At 59.4% G+C, this 18,544-nt stretch overlaps 1 protein-coding gene across 1 annotated transcript in view; it reads right to left on the reverse strand.

Annotated features, from left to right (window-relative positions):
• Window positions 1–13,171, reverse strand: part of LOC138848077 (immunoglobulin superfamily member 1-like) — a 39,263-nt gene extending 26,092 nt beyond the window's left edge. Inside the window, 4 exon segments of the mRNA XM_089320111.1 lie at window positions 11,472–11,750; window positions 12,587–12,871; window positions 13,022–13,057; window positions 13,138–13,171. Of these exon segments, the coding sequence (XP_089176237.1) occupies window positions 11,472–11,750; window positions 12,587–12,871; window positions 13,022–13,057; window positions 13,138–13,171 (634 nt within the window).
• Between the last annotated feature and the right edge of the window lie 5,373 nt (window positions 13,172–18,544).

An 18,544-nucleotide genomic window follows, 5' to 3' on the forward strand; every position in this document is an offset into this window, starting at 1 on the left:
GCTGCTAGTGTTGTGCCTACGCTGGGTCAGATGCTTTGAGGAACTAGGAGCCTCTTGCCGCAGTGGCTGAACCCTGCACATTCCAGCCGCGTCTCAGGGCTGCGATTTCCCCACACCCTGACCACATTCTGCCTGCTTTGTCTTTGAGAAGTGACCAGTGTGGTGGGTGTCGGGGGTGCCTCTCTGTGGCATTATTTTCAGTTCCCTGCCCTTATGCTGAGTGAGCTGCAGCCTTGCTTTTCCTGTTGTGGCTTCCAGATCTTTACACCATGTGTTCGTTGTCTTTCTGTTCCTTGAGAGCTGTCCATGGTGCACAGTTCTGCAGTTTTGGGGATGATCAATTCAGCCACTTTCTCCTTTGTTCCTTGTACTTTTGCCAACAGCTAAGATGCTGTGATGAAGTCTGAGGTCACATTTACCCAGGTATTTCCTTCTAGGAATGTTTAAAAAAATTTTTCAGAGACTGATTTATTTGAGAGGGAGAGACATAGAGAGGAGAGACAGCGACAGATTTCCCACCTGCTGGCTCACTCTCAGGATGAAGCCAGAAGCCGGGAGCTTCTTCTGGGTCTCCCACGTGGGTGCAGGGACCCAAGCATTTGGGTCATATTCTACTGCTTTCCCAGGCACATTAGCAGGGAGCTGGATCAGAAGTGTAGCTGCTGAGATTCAAACTGGAGGCCATAATGATGCCGGTGCTACAGGTGTTGGCTTTACTCCCTAAGCTACGCTGCAGTGGGGTGCAGTCCCCAGCCCCTTAACTGGAAACTCGGGAGAAGCATCCAGACACACGCTTAATCCCGCCTCACGGAACTGTGTGGGAAATGCAGACTTGCAGAGTAATCAGCCATCAGAGGAAGCCGGGCAGGCATCCGCACTCTTCCAGAACACCGGGTGCTGCCGTCCACCAGAGCCAACCGTGTTGTGGGGTTTATGTTAGGCGAGCACTGAGAAATCCAGGTGACCTTGAACTTTCTGTGCCTGAAGAAACCCTGCACACACTTTCAGTCTTTCACTTCTGTGTGGTCCTCTTGGAAGGTGGAGTCCCACGTTCATCTCGGATTTTACCTTAGAGTTTGATGAGCCACAAGTTTTTTAAAATATTTATTTGAAAGTCACAGTTACAGAGAGAAGGTGAGAGAGGTATCCATCTGCTGGTTCAGTCCCAATGGGCCCTCACAGCCAGAGCTTGGCTGATCCCCAGCCAGGAGCCAGGTGCTTCTTCTGAGTCCCCCAGATGGATGCAGGGGCCTAAGCACTTGGGCCATCTTCTGCTGCTTTCCAAGGCCATAGCAGAGAGCTTGATTGGAAGTGGAGCAGCCAGGACTCGAACTGGTACCCACAGGGGATGCTGGCACCTCAGGCGGCAGCTTTTATGCATAACGCCACAGTGCCGGCCCGGATCCATTAACTGTGACCTCCCACATGTGAGCCCATGTGTCATCGCCTCCTCTGGTGAGTGCAATTTAGAATTCATCTTGAGTGACTGGTGTCCCGCCCATTTCCTGGCACAATTGCTAAAGGTCAAGGGGAGTGAATCCTGGCATCACCGCCCTCTAGGTGGGCTCCTGTGGACACTCAGGGCCACTGAGCTGTGTGCGGTCCCTGGAGAGGAACAGCACAGAACCGCACGGGAGCCTGCAGGGCGGTGGGCAGGGCTGCGGGAGGCTGGAGCCCCTTCCCAGAATGCGCATGGCAGCCCGGGGAAGCAGCACAGACAGTGGCCCACCAGGGTTCCTGCCCCTGAGCAGGATTCCTGCAACCCCAGGTGAGCTCCGCCCACTTCCCAAGGCTTCTCACCGCCCATGCCCGGCCTCCCCCCTCCCCCGGGGCACAGCCTCACTGACCCAGGGCTGTCCTCTCTCCAGGTCATCGCTGGCCTGCGGCTCAGGTCCTTCTCTGGCTGTACCAAGCCTCCGCCAGCAGAAGCCCGAGGCCCAGCAGGACCAAGCCCGGCACGCCCATGGGGATGAGGTTCTCCAGGGTGTGGTCCTGGGTGCTGGGGCTGGGGGCATGCACAGAGGGGTCACCTAGGCCCCTCCAGCCTCAGTCACCCAGGACCCCACCTCCCCGCAGCAGCCTGAGCCCTGGGTCAGGCCTGTAGCTGACTCACTAGCTGGGGAGCCTGGCTGGGGGTGCGAGGGGCTGCTGGGCTCCGGTCCCCCTGAGAACATGGAGAGGACTGTGAGAAAGAGGAGACCCCGGCCCTGCACCGGACTTCGTACTTCCATGCCCCCATGTCTCGCGACCCAACTCAGCGTGGCCCTCTAATGAGCCGCCTCCACGGCACCCTGTCGGGCTGCCCTGTGCTGCTGGGTCACCAAGTGAGCCCCACAGGGGCCGGGCCATGCAGCACCCACAGCCTGGTGAGCTCTCCCTACAGCAGCAGGTCCGGGGCCCACACTGCGCCATGGCCTGTGCCGCTGCGCCCGAGCAGTCTCTGTCCTGGTCTAGAGGCCCACTGAACCCCAGCGGTGTCAGTGAGGCCTGTCCTGGGTGGGGTGCTGTCCAGTGCTGCATCTACTGCAGCCCCTGTGGGAGCCTGGCCCAGTGCTGCCGGGCAGGGTGCTGGACAGACCCCGAGTCCTGTGTGACCCCATCAGACCCTCTGCAGGAACCACCGAGGGCCCTGCTGGGTCAGGAGGGAAGAGGGGCGGGGCTGCACCCTGGCTCCGCCCACACCCTTCTCCCTCCTGCCCTGCAGGTCCACTGCCCTCACTCTGGGTGTCTGGCCCAGGAGCCCAGGCCCCGCACCCAATTCCCATCTATGCCTCCTCTCAGCGTCCCCATGACCTACCCAGCTCCTGCTCAGGTGTGGCTTCCTCACTGTCACCCCAGCTCCAGGGCGGCACTGGGCTCTGAGCAGCCAGCAGCGCTGAGGCAGACACAGCGGTAGCGCCCCGCGTACACCTCAGCCATGAGAGGGTGGGGAACTTGGCCTTGTTTCCAGGCTCCAGGGGCATCTGTCTGTCCCAGGGCTCTGGGATTCCCTCTCTATACAGACGGCACTCCTGGGCCTCCAGGGTCCCCAACACCACAGGGCCCCAGGCCTGCCCAGGGCGATCACAGAGCCTGGCTCAGCCCGGACGCTGGGTCTGGGGAGGGTCCCTGGAAGGAAACCAGAGGCTGGGTCCCAGGACCACGTCCCCTCGCAGGCCAGGACCCTCCCAGACGCCCTCCTCACCAGACAGAGCTGCTGTCCCCACCCCAGCTGCCCGGGGTGGCCCTTGTCCCATGGGGTGGGGGTGGGGGACCCGGCACAGTGGGGGCACGCTCACCTGCCTGCACTCGGGTCCTGGGGCCCGCATAGCCCTGGAGGAGAGCTCCCCGTGAGAGGTTTCCCCTGCCCCTGCGCATGCCCTCTCCTCCCCGGGGCTCCTGAGCCTGGGGTCTCCAGGGAGCAGGGCTTGGCTGTGGGCGGGGGCGGGGGCGGGGGCGGGGTCCCTCCCAGAGCAGGGTCTCCCCTCCCTGTCTTCCCTTCTCCCCAGGCAGAGCAGGACCACGAGGGCGGGTCATAGCATCCTCTCCACTGGCCCAGCACAGCGCCCGCGGCACGGACACACACCGGGTGTGGACACTCTGAGGCCGCTCTGAGGCCGGGTCCTCCCAGCATCGCAGGGCTGTTTAGCCCGCAGCCCCACAGGAAGGGGCACCGCCCCCACCCCAGCCAGGCCCTCAGTCCCCAGGATGGGGGCACAGGCTCCCTGCAGGGATGGGGCCCCGCCCCGCCCTGTCAGCCGGCTCCGCCCTCCTCTCCCAGGGCCAGGACCCAGCACCAAGGACACGGGCCTCCCGGAGCCGCCCCTCAGGTGGGCTGATGCGCCCCGGGGTGGGGTCGTCCCCGCCCTCAGCCCCTCCTGTGGGGTCGCAGCCTGGCCACTTCCGGAGGACGCAGGTGGGCGCAGACCCGCTCCCGCCCGGCCCGGAGGTCCCGGGGCCCGACCCAGGGCGGGGGAGGCCCGGACGCCCCCTCCGCCGCGGACGCCGCTCCCACGCCCCTCAGCCACAGCTTCCCCTGACCCGACCACCCCGCTGCGGGGCCCTGAGGCCTCCCAGGACCTGCGCCGCCCCCTCCCTGCCGCCTGCCCTGACTCCCGGGGGAGGCGCCCTCACTGCGTCCCCTCACACACCCCTCTGCCCTGAGCCTCAGCTTCCCCGTGTGGGCGGACACGGACTCACCTGAGGCGGCCTCGCGCACACGTACATCGACTCTGGACTGCAAATGCGCATGTCGACAAGGGATTGCGCAGGCGCACACCGCCACTGGCCTCGGGGACACAGCCTGACACGTGACTGTACATGCGCACAACACAGGACTGTGCATGCGTATGATGACACGCTACTGCGCACAAGCCAACCAGTGACTGCGCAGGCGCACGCCGACATGCTGCGCTCAGACGTCACTGAGGGGAGTGTCCGCTGCTTTGCCGCTGTCTCTGTAGAGGAAGAGTGCGGGTCCTTGTAGGAAACATGAACCCTGACTGCTGCTCTGCATGGCCCTGCAAGTCCTCGCCAGAGCAGGTGGGCGAGAAGAAGCCACAGAAGCGTCCGAATTGGGAAGGAAGAAGCCATGTCGGCTCTCTTGGCTGATGACGCCATCTTACCTAAGACTACCTCTCTTTGCTGATGACGTCATCTTACCTAAAGACAACCCAACGTCTCAACCAGAAACTGCCCTCACTGGTCACCGTCAGGTCACAGGATCGCGGTACACACACGAACTCCCGTCAGCGCTCCAAGGGAGATCCACACAGCTCCACTTAGCAGAGCCCAGACCTCCAGCAGCCTGGAGTGAAACAAAACTCATGATTTACATGGAACCACAAAAGCCCCAAATATTAAAACCACCGTGAGACTAAAGCCCCAAGCCGAGGTATCTCACAGTCTGATTCAAGACACACGACACAGCTGTGGTGTCCACACAGCATGGCAAGAAATACGAATACGCGGGGACATTGGGACAGCAGAGAGAACCCAGACGGACGGTCACCTGTTACAGTCTACTGATTTCTACAAGGGCATCGAGAACGCACACTGGGAAAGGAGAGGACCTGCGGTGTGGTTTGAAAACTGTTTCCATCTGCAGAAGACGGAATGAGAGCCCTGTCCATCGTGTGTGCAAAAGTCATGGCATTTTTATTGTTAGCCACCAAGGATGAATACATGATTGAGGACTTAGATACGCTCCCTCTGGTCCGCATACAGACGTGGGTCAAAACATGACACGTATAAGTAATATTGGGTCACTTAAATATCTTTAGGTCTTACCACAATCATTTTAAATTATGTGAAAGAGAACTATGTGAAACCTGAGATAATGAAACTCCTTTTAGAAAACAGAGGGGAACCCCGTGACGACGTCTGGGCAGTGATTGGTTGGCTGTGGCCACAGAAGCACAGACAACAGAAGCAAAATCCCACGGGTGGAGGAGGTCAATGCGGGGCAGCTGCTGGCGATGCTGGCATCCCAGTCAGAGTGCTGGCTTCCGGCCTGGCTGCCTCGCTTCAGACCCAGCGTCCCGCTGATGGGCCTGGGAAGGGAGCAGGAGACAGCATAGACTCGGGCCCTGGCACCCGCGAGGGAAGCAGGATGGAGCTCCAGGCCCCTGGCTGAGCATGTGCTGTTGCAGCCATTTGGGGGACTAAGTCACAGAAGTAGGATTCCTTCCTCTCTCTCTGGCTTCAGAAAAAAAAGCTTTGTGTGTGTCTGATGAGCTTTTTCTTCTGGTAATGTATTGAACGCCATCGATTCTTTAGTATCAAGTGACCGGTGCCTGCCTTCACCACCAACAACCAACCGGTGTGCTCATGATGCCTGCATTCCCCTCTCTGTATAGGAACGAGTATTCTTTGTGAGTATTTTCTTGGGAGTCAAAGTTTATGGGAGCATCCGTCCCAGGATTTCCCCATATGACTGTATCCGTCTCTGGTTTTGATAGCACTCTCTCCGTGCCTGATAGAACGTTCCTTTTTCCTGTCCTCGGGAACAGTGTATGTAAATTTTGGAATGTGTGGGCATGCATGTGTATGTGTGTTTCCTACCTGCGTAAATACGTGTGAGGAATTCCCATGAAGCTTTGCAGCCTGGCGTTTAGACTGAGGGAGAATGTTGGATTCCCGAGTCACGGCGTTGTCAGGTGTCAGGGCACGTTTTGGTCAGCCACAGTCGCTGACAGCTGCCGACCTCATCGTACTCTTGCTGCACGGCTTCTGCGGGCAGAGTCCTAGATACGCAGGTCTGCACCACTGCAGGAGGACGCCCGGCCCCTGGTGGATATTCTCATAGGAAAACAGCAGCAAGCTCTGCCGTTCCCAGCCCAGGAGTGAACGGCGGAGTTCAGAGCACAGAGTGAAGTAGGCGCCATCATGCAGGTGTGTGCCGGGACTCCTTGATGTCCCATGACCAGACTCACCCAGCACAGGTTCCTAGAGCCGATCCCCACCAGTACAGGACATGTGGGTCGATTTACTACAACTCCCTGTTCCCATGAATTCGGTTCCTTTTGTTTATTTGTTAAAGATTTATTTATCTATATATTTGAAAGGCAGAGTTACCGGGGCAGGGGCCGGGGATGTGATCATCCGTCCACTGGTCCACTCCACAGAGGGCTGCAGTTATGGGATGCCGGCGCTGCAGGCAAGTGTGTTAAACTACTGTGCCACAGCGCCAGCCCCTTCAATCAATTTTATAGTAAGACCACTGCTCCCCGCGTATTTTAAAGGCGAGGGACATCCGCCGTGCCCAGGGTGAGGTTCAGGAGGGTCCTGAGCTCAGGGGTCCTGGGGCGGCGCTGCCCTCCAGCACCCACGTGCGCGCCTGTCCTTGGCCCAGAGCACCCCTGAGTCCTGGCCTGGGCTTCCCAGGTGCTTCCTCAGGTGGGCGCGTTGTGACCACCCCAGCCTCTGTGCCCTCTCGGAGGTCGGGGCTGGAAGGTCCACGCGCGAGCAAGGAGGGCCCAGCGTGACGTGGCTCCTCAGGCTTTGCAGACCCCGCCGTCAACCTCTCCCGCGTGGGAGACGAGGAGACGGCCTCTCCCCCGCCGGCTCTGGAGCTGTCCCAGACCCGATAGCAGACGCCACCCGGTGAGGGAAAGATTCCTCAAAAACCACAGGGTGCAGGAGACAGTCGCTGAAAGCCGAGCGCCCATTGGCTACCGTGGCACCATGTCTGCTTATACCCACAAGAACCGGTCGGCATGGGGGTGGGGCTGTTCTTCAGCCCCACCCCCGAACTAGGAAGGCGGGGTCTGGGGGCAGGGCCAGATGACGTCAGCGGCTCTCACAGCAATGGCTGAGCCCACCTCCTACCTCCTGTTAAAGATGAGGCGGGCTCATTCGCCCCTGAGCAGGAAGTCCTGCCCCCTCCTGCTTCCTGGGATCCAATCACAGAGCTCAGGAGAAGTCCACTTCCTTTGGCCCAACCATGCACAGGCCGGAAGTCAATCCTAACCCGAAGGAAGTTTGTCTTCTAAGTTGAGCGTGGTTGGTGTTGGGTGTTTCTGGGCGTCCATGTTCGCTCTGGGGCTTCTGGAAGGATTTTCTGGGTCTTGGAGCAGAACTGCCTTTGTAAGCGCCGGTTAGGAGAGGAGGCTGCCAGCGGCTCTATGCAATGTTCTTTCCCTTCTAATATTTTCTAAGGCGCTTCATTAAATATAACTTATATCCCATAGAACCTACCCTGCACAGTGCTGACCCACAGAGCAGGTCCGCCACCTGTCAGCATCCTTTGGGCCCCCCGTGGAGACCTGCCCACCCCACCCCAGTGATTTGGGAGGAAGGGCTGCCCTCGCTCAGCCTCGCGCTGCCGGAGGCACTCAGGTGCCAGTCATGGAGGCTAAGGCTGGGCCGCACGGCTCAGTTTCTCGTCTGGTGTCCACGCCCACCCACGTACCTGCAGACACAGTGTGAGGGCCACTGCAGAGCCACCTGCTGCCTCTGCTCCGTGTGGCGGGGCCAGAACCCGCCGCCTCCAGCTGGGCCTTTGCCCTTCATTCTGGGTGGGATCAGCCCCGTGGTCGTGCTCAGAGAGAATGGCCTTGGCCAGAGGGAGGGTCCTCTCAGGGAGGACCCTGTGTGCTCCCTGCTGCCATGGCTCCCTGCACGCAAAGGCCTGGCAGTGGGAACCGGAAGCATCTGACCCTGTGAGCACCGGAGGTTAATTAAAATCCCCCACCAGCGATCATATCCGGGTGACGGGGAGGCACAGGGAGGGAGGACTCAGTGGCTGTCCACGGGGCGGCTCTGGGGCAGACCAGGAAACCAGTGCTCCCCAGATCCTGTGCCCACGGCTTGTCTGTGCAAGACCGAAAGAAGCCTTTGGAATCTGGAGCAAAACAGCATACGGGCCCGGACGCTTCGGGTCCGTGGGCTCAGCAGGGGTGGTCTTTGCCACCTGTGGGACGCCGGGTGGTGCTTGGGGATGCTAGTGGGCTGCTGCTACCCACGCCTCAGTGCACAGAAGGCCCTGGCCAAAACCACACCACACGGACGGTTCCAGAAACCCTGTTACAGAATGTGACAGTGGTCCTCAACCAAGGACACTTCTGCTCCCTAGGGGGTCACTGTTGGAGACAGGTTTTGTGGCAAAACAGAACAGGAGATTCGCCACACTCAGGGCTTCAAGGTGGACAGTGGGACATTAGGCGTTCACAGCACAGCTCCACCGCCCCCGCCCACTCTGAGAGCGTCTGCATCCAGCACAGGAGCCCCCCTCCCCAAGCGGCCCATCTGCCCCCACCCTCAACCCCACCCCCTGAGTCTGCCAGTCTCTCTGTCACTAGGGATTCAACCAGTGAGATTGCACCAGGGGCAGTGAGACCCCACCCACATCGGTGAGACCTCTCCCACACAGGTTGGTGACACCCCAGCCACATCGGGGAGACCCCACCAAGATAGTGAGACCCCACCCGGGATGGTGAAACCCCACCCAGAATGGTGAGACCCTTCCCACCCACATCAGTGACACCCCACCTGGGGTAGTTAGACCGCACCCAGGTCAGTGGGACCCCACCCACTATGGTGAGACCCCTCCCACCAGGTCAGTGACACCAAACCTACAACAGTAGGACCCCAGCCAGGACGCTGAGACCCCACTCACGTTGGTGGGACCATACCACGGTCGGTGAGACCCAGCCGGGGTGGGAGAAGCTCTGGCACTTGGGCTGTGCCAGAGCTGCAGACTCCAGGGCCACCAGGTAACTCCCTTCCCCACCTCATTGGGCACAAAGGGTCCCTGGAGGACAGGTCTGGGGTCCCGAGTGCCGGTCTCAGCACAAGGGGAGGAGGGAAGCCCCCGGTCTCAGGGAGTGCCTTGGTCCATCCCTCGCCCTGGGTGATCATCACTGGACTTCCAGGGTAGCAGAAATGAGCCTCTGTCTGTCACCCAGCCTGTGCCACTCGGGTACAGCGGCGGGAAAGAGATTGGGGGGGCATCCTACAGGCCAAGGGAGGGAGAGATCAGGACAAAGCCCACGACGGGAAGCAGCCCTGAAGCGACATCAAATAGTTCATGGAAACCCAAACTGTGCTCCGAGTGTGCGTGAAGTTTCAGCCGCAGCCTTGCTATGGAGGACAGGGCTGTTTGCTTTGTCAGGGGAGACCAGAGTGGGGCAGTGGTGGCCGAGCAGGTGCACACACCAAGGAGCGGATCTGCCTCAGCAGGCCGTCACCTCCACCCCCGCACCCCACTCCGTGCAGGTGACCCCGCTCTGGGGCACAACTCAGACGTCGCAGTCCATGCCGGCCTGGGCACGGCCAGCTCCCTCCTGGGTCCTCCACCTGCAGAGCCAGTCTTCAGCCAAGAGCCACGTCAGAGCCACCAGGAGCAGGACAGCCAGGCCGATCCGCAGGAGGTTCTGGGCGGTGTGATCCCAGGCGGCTGGGGCTGGGGCAGAGGGGCCGCTGATGGGATGCAGCACTGCACCCACCTGCTCCTCTCCCCTCACCTCCCAGACCTTCCTCCTGCCCCCACCCCGCGGGAGCCCCGCTACTCACCGTCCTGGACTCTGGACGCTGTGGTTCCGAGACGGGGTTCCCGAGAGCCTGCTGTGGGAAGTGAGGATCGGCCTTGGCTTCTGCCCACCCAGCCTCTCCACCCCACACCTCACAGGGGTCCCAGCGGCCTCACCCCATGGGCAGGGCCCCCAGGCCCCAGGCAGAAGCTGGCATTGTACTATTGCGCATGCGTATCTGTGCCTCGCACACCGACTGGGGATCTGCGCCCCCCTCATGCGGGTCTTTCTCCACACACGGAGTCAAATCCAAAGCCTGGTGCTCCCCTGGGTGTCCTGAGCCAGCCCCCTCCCACCAGCCTCCTGGCCAGTCCCTTGTCACCGGGTCCCTTTCCTGACTTCCGGCACTGCTGGGTCGCCCCCTCTCTTTATGGAAATCTCTTCGTTCTGAGAACCAATCGACTAACGGGCTCAGTCGGCCAGTGTTCACCCAGATGTCTCCTGCGTGTGCCCAGCCAGGCGACCCTGCTTAGCCCTCCAGGGTCCCCCTTCCAGGTCACCAGCGCTCCTTGTGTGCGATGCCAGGGGGCTTCTAAAACTTCACAGGACACGGAGTTAAAAGAGAAGTTTATGGGGCCAGCGCTGTGGTGTAATGGGCTAAAGCCTCCGCCTATAGCACCAGCACCCCATATGGGAACCGGTTCGAGTCCCCGCTGCTCCACTTCTCTCCAGCTCCCTGCTAATGTGCCTGGGAAAGCGGCAGAAGATGGCCCAGTCCTTTTACCCCTGCACTTTCCGTGAGCTCTCTGAACTGCCCTCATATAACACATTTCTCTCTCCCAACACCCACCCATGGATGCTCCATCCACTCTGGCCGGAATGCTTGTGCCCCAGAGACCAGGAGGTTTTTCTGGTTGACGGGCACTGCTGTATGGGTTGCCCGTCCCTTATCCAAAATGCTAGGGACAGTAAGTGCTCCAGATGGGCTTGTCCTGGGATTTGGAATATTCCCATACACACAGTGAGGTCTCCTGGAGACTGTGTTCATGCTTAAACACAAGATTCCCTGCGTGTCACGGGCCCCAGAGACACAAGCTCTGGGTAACTTCTCATCATGTCTCTAGTGCACATGCGTTCTGCATATGGACCAGCATGAGAGGTCGGGTGTGGGTTTCACTGCCAGCGGACTGTGGGCACTGAACACCACCACACCTGGGGCACCTGCACTGCACTGTGCAGGCGGGGAAGCCCACGGCAACCACGGGCACACACAGGAAGGCTCCAGCTCTCCCAAGTATGGAGGAGCAAGCTACTCACCAGGAGCAGGGGCGGGGTCTGTGGGTTCCAGGCTGGGGTCTCCCACATCTGGAGACGGAGATGAAGAGGACAGGTCGGGGCTGGGGGCTTCCTCTGCTCCCTACATTCTCCTTCCCTGGCACTCTGGGGTGGATGTCCCTTCGACAGGACCCTGGGGTTTCTTTAGATGCCCAGGGAGGACATGGGAACTGGGAGCTTCCTCACCTGTGACCATGAGCTTCATGGGCTCACTGGGGAAGGACCACACATGGCCGCTATATGCGCCAAAACACCTGTATGTGCCTGTGTGTGCCCAGGTCACAGGGCCCATGGGGAACTCCGCTGGCACCGCCCCGTGGCTGCCCTGTGTGTGGCTGGGCCGGCCTTCCTGGAGCAGGAAGAAAGTGTTGGTCACCATCTCTAGCTGGCAGTAGAAGGTCACATTCTCTCCTGAAGTAACCTTGGGCACTGGTTGAACCCATAGGGTGGGCGTGTCATACATTCCTGCATGTGAAGGTGGCTGGTGTCTTCCTGCCTCCCAGGCTCCACCCCTGCAACCTCAGACCCTCCTCCTCGCCCCACACCTGCCCCAGCCACAGACATGCCCTCTCCAGCCATGCTCCCAGGTGGAGCCGCTCAGTGCCCCCAGCTTCCAGGAGTGAGGATCGGACTCTCTGGGAGCCGCTGTCCACAGGGGGTTCCCAGAGATTGGCCGCTAGGACCACAACGCCAGCACGGCCTGGGGCCACCTCAGAGCCACCAGTCAGAGACTCGGGTGGGGCAGCCATTTGCTTATGTTTTTTGGGGGAAACATACATAACATAGAATTCAGCATCTTAACAGCTTTAAGCGTCGCCCCGTGTCTCAACTTCTTTTGCAAGCTCAGCCCGTTCCCTCGCATGCGGTGCAGCCCACGTTTGCCACGCCTTCCCCAGGGGACACTCGGCTGCTTGCAGCTCTCGGCCCTTCTGATCCAGGCTGCGGTGACTCGGGGCCAAAGCTCTCTGTGTTTGTCACGAGCCCTCCTGCAGATCCTACCAAGTGCTTCAGTCTGAGACACAGGTCCCCGGCTGTAGGGAGCGCCGTGACCCGGACACCTTCCCTCCGTGGGAGCAGCCCTCCCACAGGACAAGCCTCTCTCTCTGCCCAGCCTGCTTCTCTCGCCTGTCCCAGGGACCCGGGTGCTGTCCTCGGTAGGAGCCCTGCACCGATGCCCTGCTGGGCTTCCCTCTCCTACAGGCTCCTCCCAGAGGAAGCAGCCCCCGTTCTGACACCTGCAGAGCGTGGCCCGATGGGGCTGCCACCTGCCCCCACCACTGCATGGCAGCGGGCAGACTCACCGGTGACCACCAGATCCAGGGGCTTGCTGGGCTCTGACCAGAGCTCCCCGCTGGGGCAGAAGCAGCGGTAGCGCCCTGCAGTGCGCAAGGTCATTGCCGCGATGGGGAACCGGACTCCGCCCCTCCCTCTGGGTTGCTCAGGTCTCCCCCAGGCAGAGAGGCCCCCCTCGGAGCGCAGCTGGTACTCCTCGGCCCCGGGGGGCCCCTGGCACCAGATGGCTGCCGGCTTCCCCTCTGGAATCCTGGAGTCGGGCTCTGCCCAGATGCTGGGCCTGGTCAGTGCCTCTGGAAGGGAATCAGAACCTGAGTTTCCAGAAGGACCCCTCCCCAGCCCCCTCCCACCAGCAACAGCCCCACCCACTCCCAGTTTTCCCAGTGGTGTTGACTTCCTGGGGACCTCGAGGGTGACCCTGGGGCAGTGAAGGGAGGACTCACACTTCTGGGTGCTGATTCTCCAGCTCAGACACAGCCCTGGGAGGCAGGAACCATGGGTCATATTGCCCCCCAACCCATACCCCCGGCCTCTATTGCACTCCCGTGCTGGGACTCACTGAGGCAGAGCAGGGCCGTGAGTGGGAAGGGCATGGCACAGATTCAGGTGGGAGATGCAGCGTGGCCGGCTGGCAAGGAGCACAGCATGTGGCGGGCAAGGCCTTACGCCAGTCACCCATGGGATGTTTTTACAGGCAGGGCTACAGCCCTCCCTCCGCCACCTGACCACGGCCCCACGACAAATCCAACCACACCCGCATCTGTTACTGGAGAAAAGCAGGGTTCTTGTCTTCACACGAGAAAGAATTCAGGTGTGAGGGGCCGGCACCGTGGCTCACTTGGTTAATCCTCCGCCTGCGGCGCCGGCATCCCATATGGGCGCCGGTTCTGGTCCTGGTTGCTACTCTTCCAGTCCAGCTCTCTGCTGTGGCCCAGGAGTGCAGTGGAGGATGGCCCAAGTGCTTGGGCCCTGCGCCCCACATGGGAGACCAGGAGGAAGCACCTGGCTCATGGCTTCGGATCAGCACAGCGTGCCGGCCGCAGCAGCCATTTGGGGGGTGAACCAACGGAAGGAGGACCTTTCTCTCTGTCTCTCTCTCTCTCTCACACTGTCTAACTCTGCCTAATAAAATTTTAAAAAAAATAAACATTTAAAAAAAAAAGAATTCAGGTGTGAGACAGAGAGTAGTGGGAGGTAAAATAGCAAGGTTTATTAGAGCAGGGACATCCGTAAGGACGGATGGGCACCTCTCCAGACAGAGCCTGAGAGTGCCCAGTCGCTTGGACTGGCAGGGGGGAGTGAGGTTACATGGTTGAGTGGAGAGAGTACACCTGGGCAGGCAGTCAGGCGGCTCAGCGGAGATGCAGAGGGCTGAGCGCACCATCCGGTTGACGCCGGGGGTTTTTAAGGAGATGGGTCTCTGTCTTCACACAGCTCCCCCTGAAACAAAGGATTTTATGGCTGTAAATATTAAGAAGCTCCTATCTGAGTTTTCCCCTGAAGGTATCAGACAGGAGGAAGCCTAGCTGGCGCCATCCTGGGTTCAGAGGAAGGGTGAGCAGGACCCCCTAGAGAATGGGGATCCGGAGCAGGGTGTTTGAAATGCAGGTAGTGGGCTGCATCTGGGAGACTGTGGAAGATTTGTCAGGCAGAATGGGCGGGACCTCCACCTGGCAGGTTATCAGGTAGGAGGGGGCAGGCAGGATGCGAAGGCCGGGCTGCCCTGAAACATTATCGGGATGACTTTGAGATGCAGCATATGCTGGACATAGACGTCTTCTCTTTAGGCCTGTCATACACACATAAGCTCCTACCTAACTTCCTACCTAACACAACCACAGCGTCTGTCAGCTTCAACACCACGCTGCTCGCTCCCCAGAGCTCCTGTCCATTGCTGGCCTGGGTAGCTCCTGTCATCTCTGGATGCCACAGGGCCGGGTCTGGTGGGTTCACAGTGCATCTGCAGCTGCTGAACAGGGGGATCAGACAGAGTGGTGCAGTCGTGGGGCAGCCTTGGGAGGTCGCCGTGCCATCCACATGCAGGGGAGGCAAGGGAGAGAATGGGGGTTCTGTGACCCCCGCTTTAACACCTCATGCGGTGGAGAGACGTGGGACTCTGCACAGCACCGCCCCCCGTCTGGAAAAGGGAGCACGGGCTCCATCTCCTTTCTGAGCTACAGAACCTCGAGGACCACAGCCCTCTCCCTGCAGGTGCAGGAGGGAGGGTGGGGACAGGAGGGCGGGTTTTCTGTGCTCCCTGGAAGTGATGGGAAACAAAGCCCAGCCTGTCTGCCCTTTCTTGTGCCTCCAGGGCCTGAGTACTCGCCTTGGGGGAGATGAAAGGGCTGGATTTCAGAGACAGCATCAGGACTGAGGCAGGGCCGCTCTGGCTCCAGGGGTCGACCCCTGGGGCTGGGTTTCTTCTCCTGTCCTGTGGCACAGGGACCAGCTCTTCCCCAAGCTGCCCCAACACAAACTCTCTCCAAACACCGACCACAGAACTCAAGTCAACCCCTGGCGCCGTGAGGACGAGGCCAAAGTCCCCACGGTGTCTCCCGGTGTGGGGTCACCTCTGGCTTTTGCGGGAGTTTCTGATTTTTTATTTTTAAATTCTGAAATTGTGAGAGGCAGAGAGCGAGCGAGCAAGCCAGATCCATCCATTGGGTCACTCCCCAAATGCTCTGATGGCTGGGGTGAACCAGGTCCAATGCCAGGGGCCATGAGCTCTATCCATGACCCCACCCGGGAGGCAGGAACCCAGCTGCCCAGCCGGAGACCATGGCCCCAGGACCTGCCTGAGCAAGGAGCTGGAGCCCAGTCACAGCAACAGACGTGAGCTGAGTTTGTGAGGGGGCAAGAAGGCATTCTCGTTGCATCCTTGCCCGAGTCCAGGTGCCTTCTGCTTCGTTCCTACGCTGCTCTGCACACCCCTGCTGTGGACAGGGCCCTGCACAGCCAGCTGCGAGCCTCTGCCGAGGACACAGAGGGGCTGAGAGGCACCTACCTGTGACCATGAGCTCCAGGGCACCACTGGGGGCCACCATGGTGGCTGTTGCTGTGGATTTGTTCTGAGAGGAGGAGCGTGGTGGTGGCAAGAGGCACAGAGTCACCACACAGACCCCGGGAGTCAGGTGAAAGCAGGCCAGAGGCGAGCAGCCCACGGACTCGTTTATTTCAGTTGGTACAGCAGCTTATATAGCCGAGGCAGCCAATCCAGTCAACGGGCAGTTTATGCCCTAACCAATCACATCCTGTTGCCAGGCTTACTCCATTTCCAGGTGGCTTCCAAGGGGGCTTCCGAAGCCATTCCTGAGTAACTGACCCTCACTTGCCTGTGGCCATCTTGGCATGGCCTTCTCATTCCACCACAGGTGGCGACCGCAGAGATGCGGGGTTTACCAGACCAGAGCCAAGGTTCCCCGGAACACCTTGCATCAGCGCTGTGGCAGGGAGCCATTTCCCCCCGGGCTCACTGGATCTTTATCAAGAGGATGCTGGAGGAGGAAGAACATGGCAGGGAAATGTTTTGTCCTGACATAACCCCAGACCCTGATCCACAACAGGCAGGGCTTGTCACAGGAGCCTGAAAGAGAAGAGGAGAGGTCAAAAACTTTCTCCTTTTAAAGAAATCGTTGCTTTGATATTCAAAAGTTGTATTTCTGTATAATTGTCATGTAAACATGAAACACACAAGCACACAACACAGACACGCACACACACGTGGAAGAGCTAACCCAAGCTAGATAACGTGTGCATTACCTCACAGACTTATTGTGTGCTGGTAGCATCTGACACAGTTTTAAGCAATTTCAGCTGCCCATGCCGTGAGTGTTATTAACTACAGTCGCCATGACGCACACTACACCTCTAGACCTCTTCTCCCACGTGATTCTGTAGCTCTGCACTCTGACCTGCGGATCCCAGCACCCACGCCTTCCCCTGGTGACCACCATGCTGCTCCGCGAGTCCCTCACAGCCCACACCTGAGAGACTTCCCGCGTGGGTTTTCCTCTGTGCCTGGCTTGTTTCACTTCCACAGTGTCCGCAGTGCCTCGGTTTGCTGAAAACGTCCGGATTTCACTTGTTTCATGGCCGAGTCTTATTCCACTGTGGGACGCCTTGCTTCTGGCCCCATTCACCTCGGTTGATGATGACAGTGATGTGGCAAGGCACTGACAGGCATCTGTCCTTTCCTTAGCCCTGCATCTGGTTGAGTGGAAGTCCCCCTCCCAGAGAAAGCAGCTGGCAAAGCGTGCATACAGTGGGTTTCACAACAGAGACGCAGAAATGCAACGACCCCCTCTGGCCTCCACAGCCCTGCACAGCCCCAGGGCTCTGTGGGCTTCCAGCCCTGGGTGTTTCTGGGAAGGGTGCTATGCGAGGCCCATTGTGTGTGGCTGTGCCCCTAAGCCCACACATCCTCACTTCATGGCTTCCTGGGGCTCATCAGAGTTCCTACAGAGACAAAGACCCACCTCCCTGAGCCCCGCATCCCCGGTGCACATCTGGCTCCTGTCCCTGGCCGGCCGTGCTTGGACGGATGCCTGTGTGCACAGTCCCTGGATGGTTGTCAGGGCCTCCCCCTGGCCCTCGGTGGTGAGAACGCTCCACGGAGCCTGCACTCAGCACACTGGTGAGCGCTGTGCCTGACCCTGACCCTTGCCAGGATGTGGGTCAACGGGAGCGCCTGCCTCCGTGCAGGGGGTGGGTTGCTCTGTGCTGTGCTGATGCTGGGTCTGGTGCTTTGAGGAACTACAAGTCTCTTGCCGCAGTGACTGAACCCTGCACATTCCAGCCGCATCTCAGGGCTGCGATTTCCCCACACCCTGACCACACTCTGCCTACTGTGTCCTCGAGAAGTGACCAGTGAGGTGGCGTGGGGGGTGCCTCTCTCTGGCATTATTTGCACTTCCCTTCCTTGTGCTGAGTGAGTTGCACCCTTGCTTTTCCTACTGTGTTTTCCAGATCTGCATGCAATGTGTTCCTTGTCTTCCTGTTCCCTTCATAGCTGTCCACGGTGCACAGAGTTCTGAAGTTTTGAGGATGATCAATGCAGCCATTTTCCTGTTTGTTCCTCATACTTTCAGAATCACAGCTAAGACGCTGTGATGAGGTCAAATTTACCCAGGTATTTCCTTCTAGGAGTGTTTAAAATTTTTTTGTAAACTCTGATTTATTTATTCGAGAGGTAGGGACAGAGAGGAGAGACAGCAACAGAGATTTGCCACCTTCTGGCTCACTCCCCAGACGGCTGGGCCAGGCTGAAGCCAGGAGCTTCTTTTGGGTCTCCCACGTGGGTGCAGGGCCCCAAGCATTTGGGCCATCCTCTGCTGCCTTCCCAGGGCATTAGCAGGGAGCTGGATCAGAAGTGGGGCAACTGAGATTGGAACTGGTGGTCATATGGGATGCCGGCGCTGCAGGTGCTGGCTTTACTCCCTCAGCTACGCTGTGGTGGGGTGGGGTCCCAGCCCATAACTGGAAACACTGGTGCAGAATCCACAGCGCTCTCTCAAACCCACCTCCCTGAACTCTGTGGGAAACGCAGACTTGCACCACACGGACAAGCAGAGTAACCAGCCACCAGAGGAAGCCGGGCAGGCATCCGCACTCTTCCAGAACACCGGGTGCTGCCGTCCGCCAGAACTGCCGTGTTGTGGGGTTTATGTTAGTTGTGCATTCAGAAATCCAGATGACCCTTGAACTTCCCGTGCCTGAAGAAACCCTGCACACACTTTCTTTCACTTCTGTGTGGTCCTCTCAGAGGGTGGATTCCCACGGTCATCTGGGATTTTACCTTAGAGTTTGATAAGCCACACGTTTTTAAAAATATTTATTTAAAAATCAGAGTTACAGAGAGAAGGAGAGAGAGAGGTATCCATCTGCTGGTTTCATCCCAATGGGTCCTCACAGCTGGAGCTTGTCTGATCTCCAGCCAGGAGCCAGGAGCCAGGAGCCAGGAGCCAAGA

Source organism: Oryctolagus cuniculus, chromosome 18 (genome assembly GCF_051225735.1).
Source record: "Oryctolagus cuniculus isolate XC-2025 breed Fujian yellow rabbit chromosome 18, ASM5122573v1, whole genome shotgun sequence".
NCBI lineage: Eukaryota > Metazoa > Chordata > Mammalia > Lagomorpha > Leporidae > Oryctolagus > Oryctolagus cuniculus.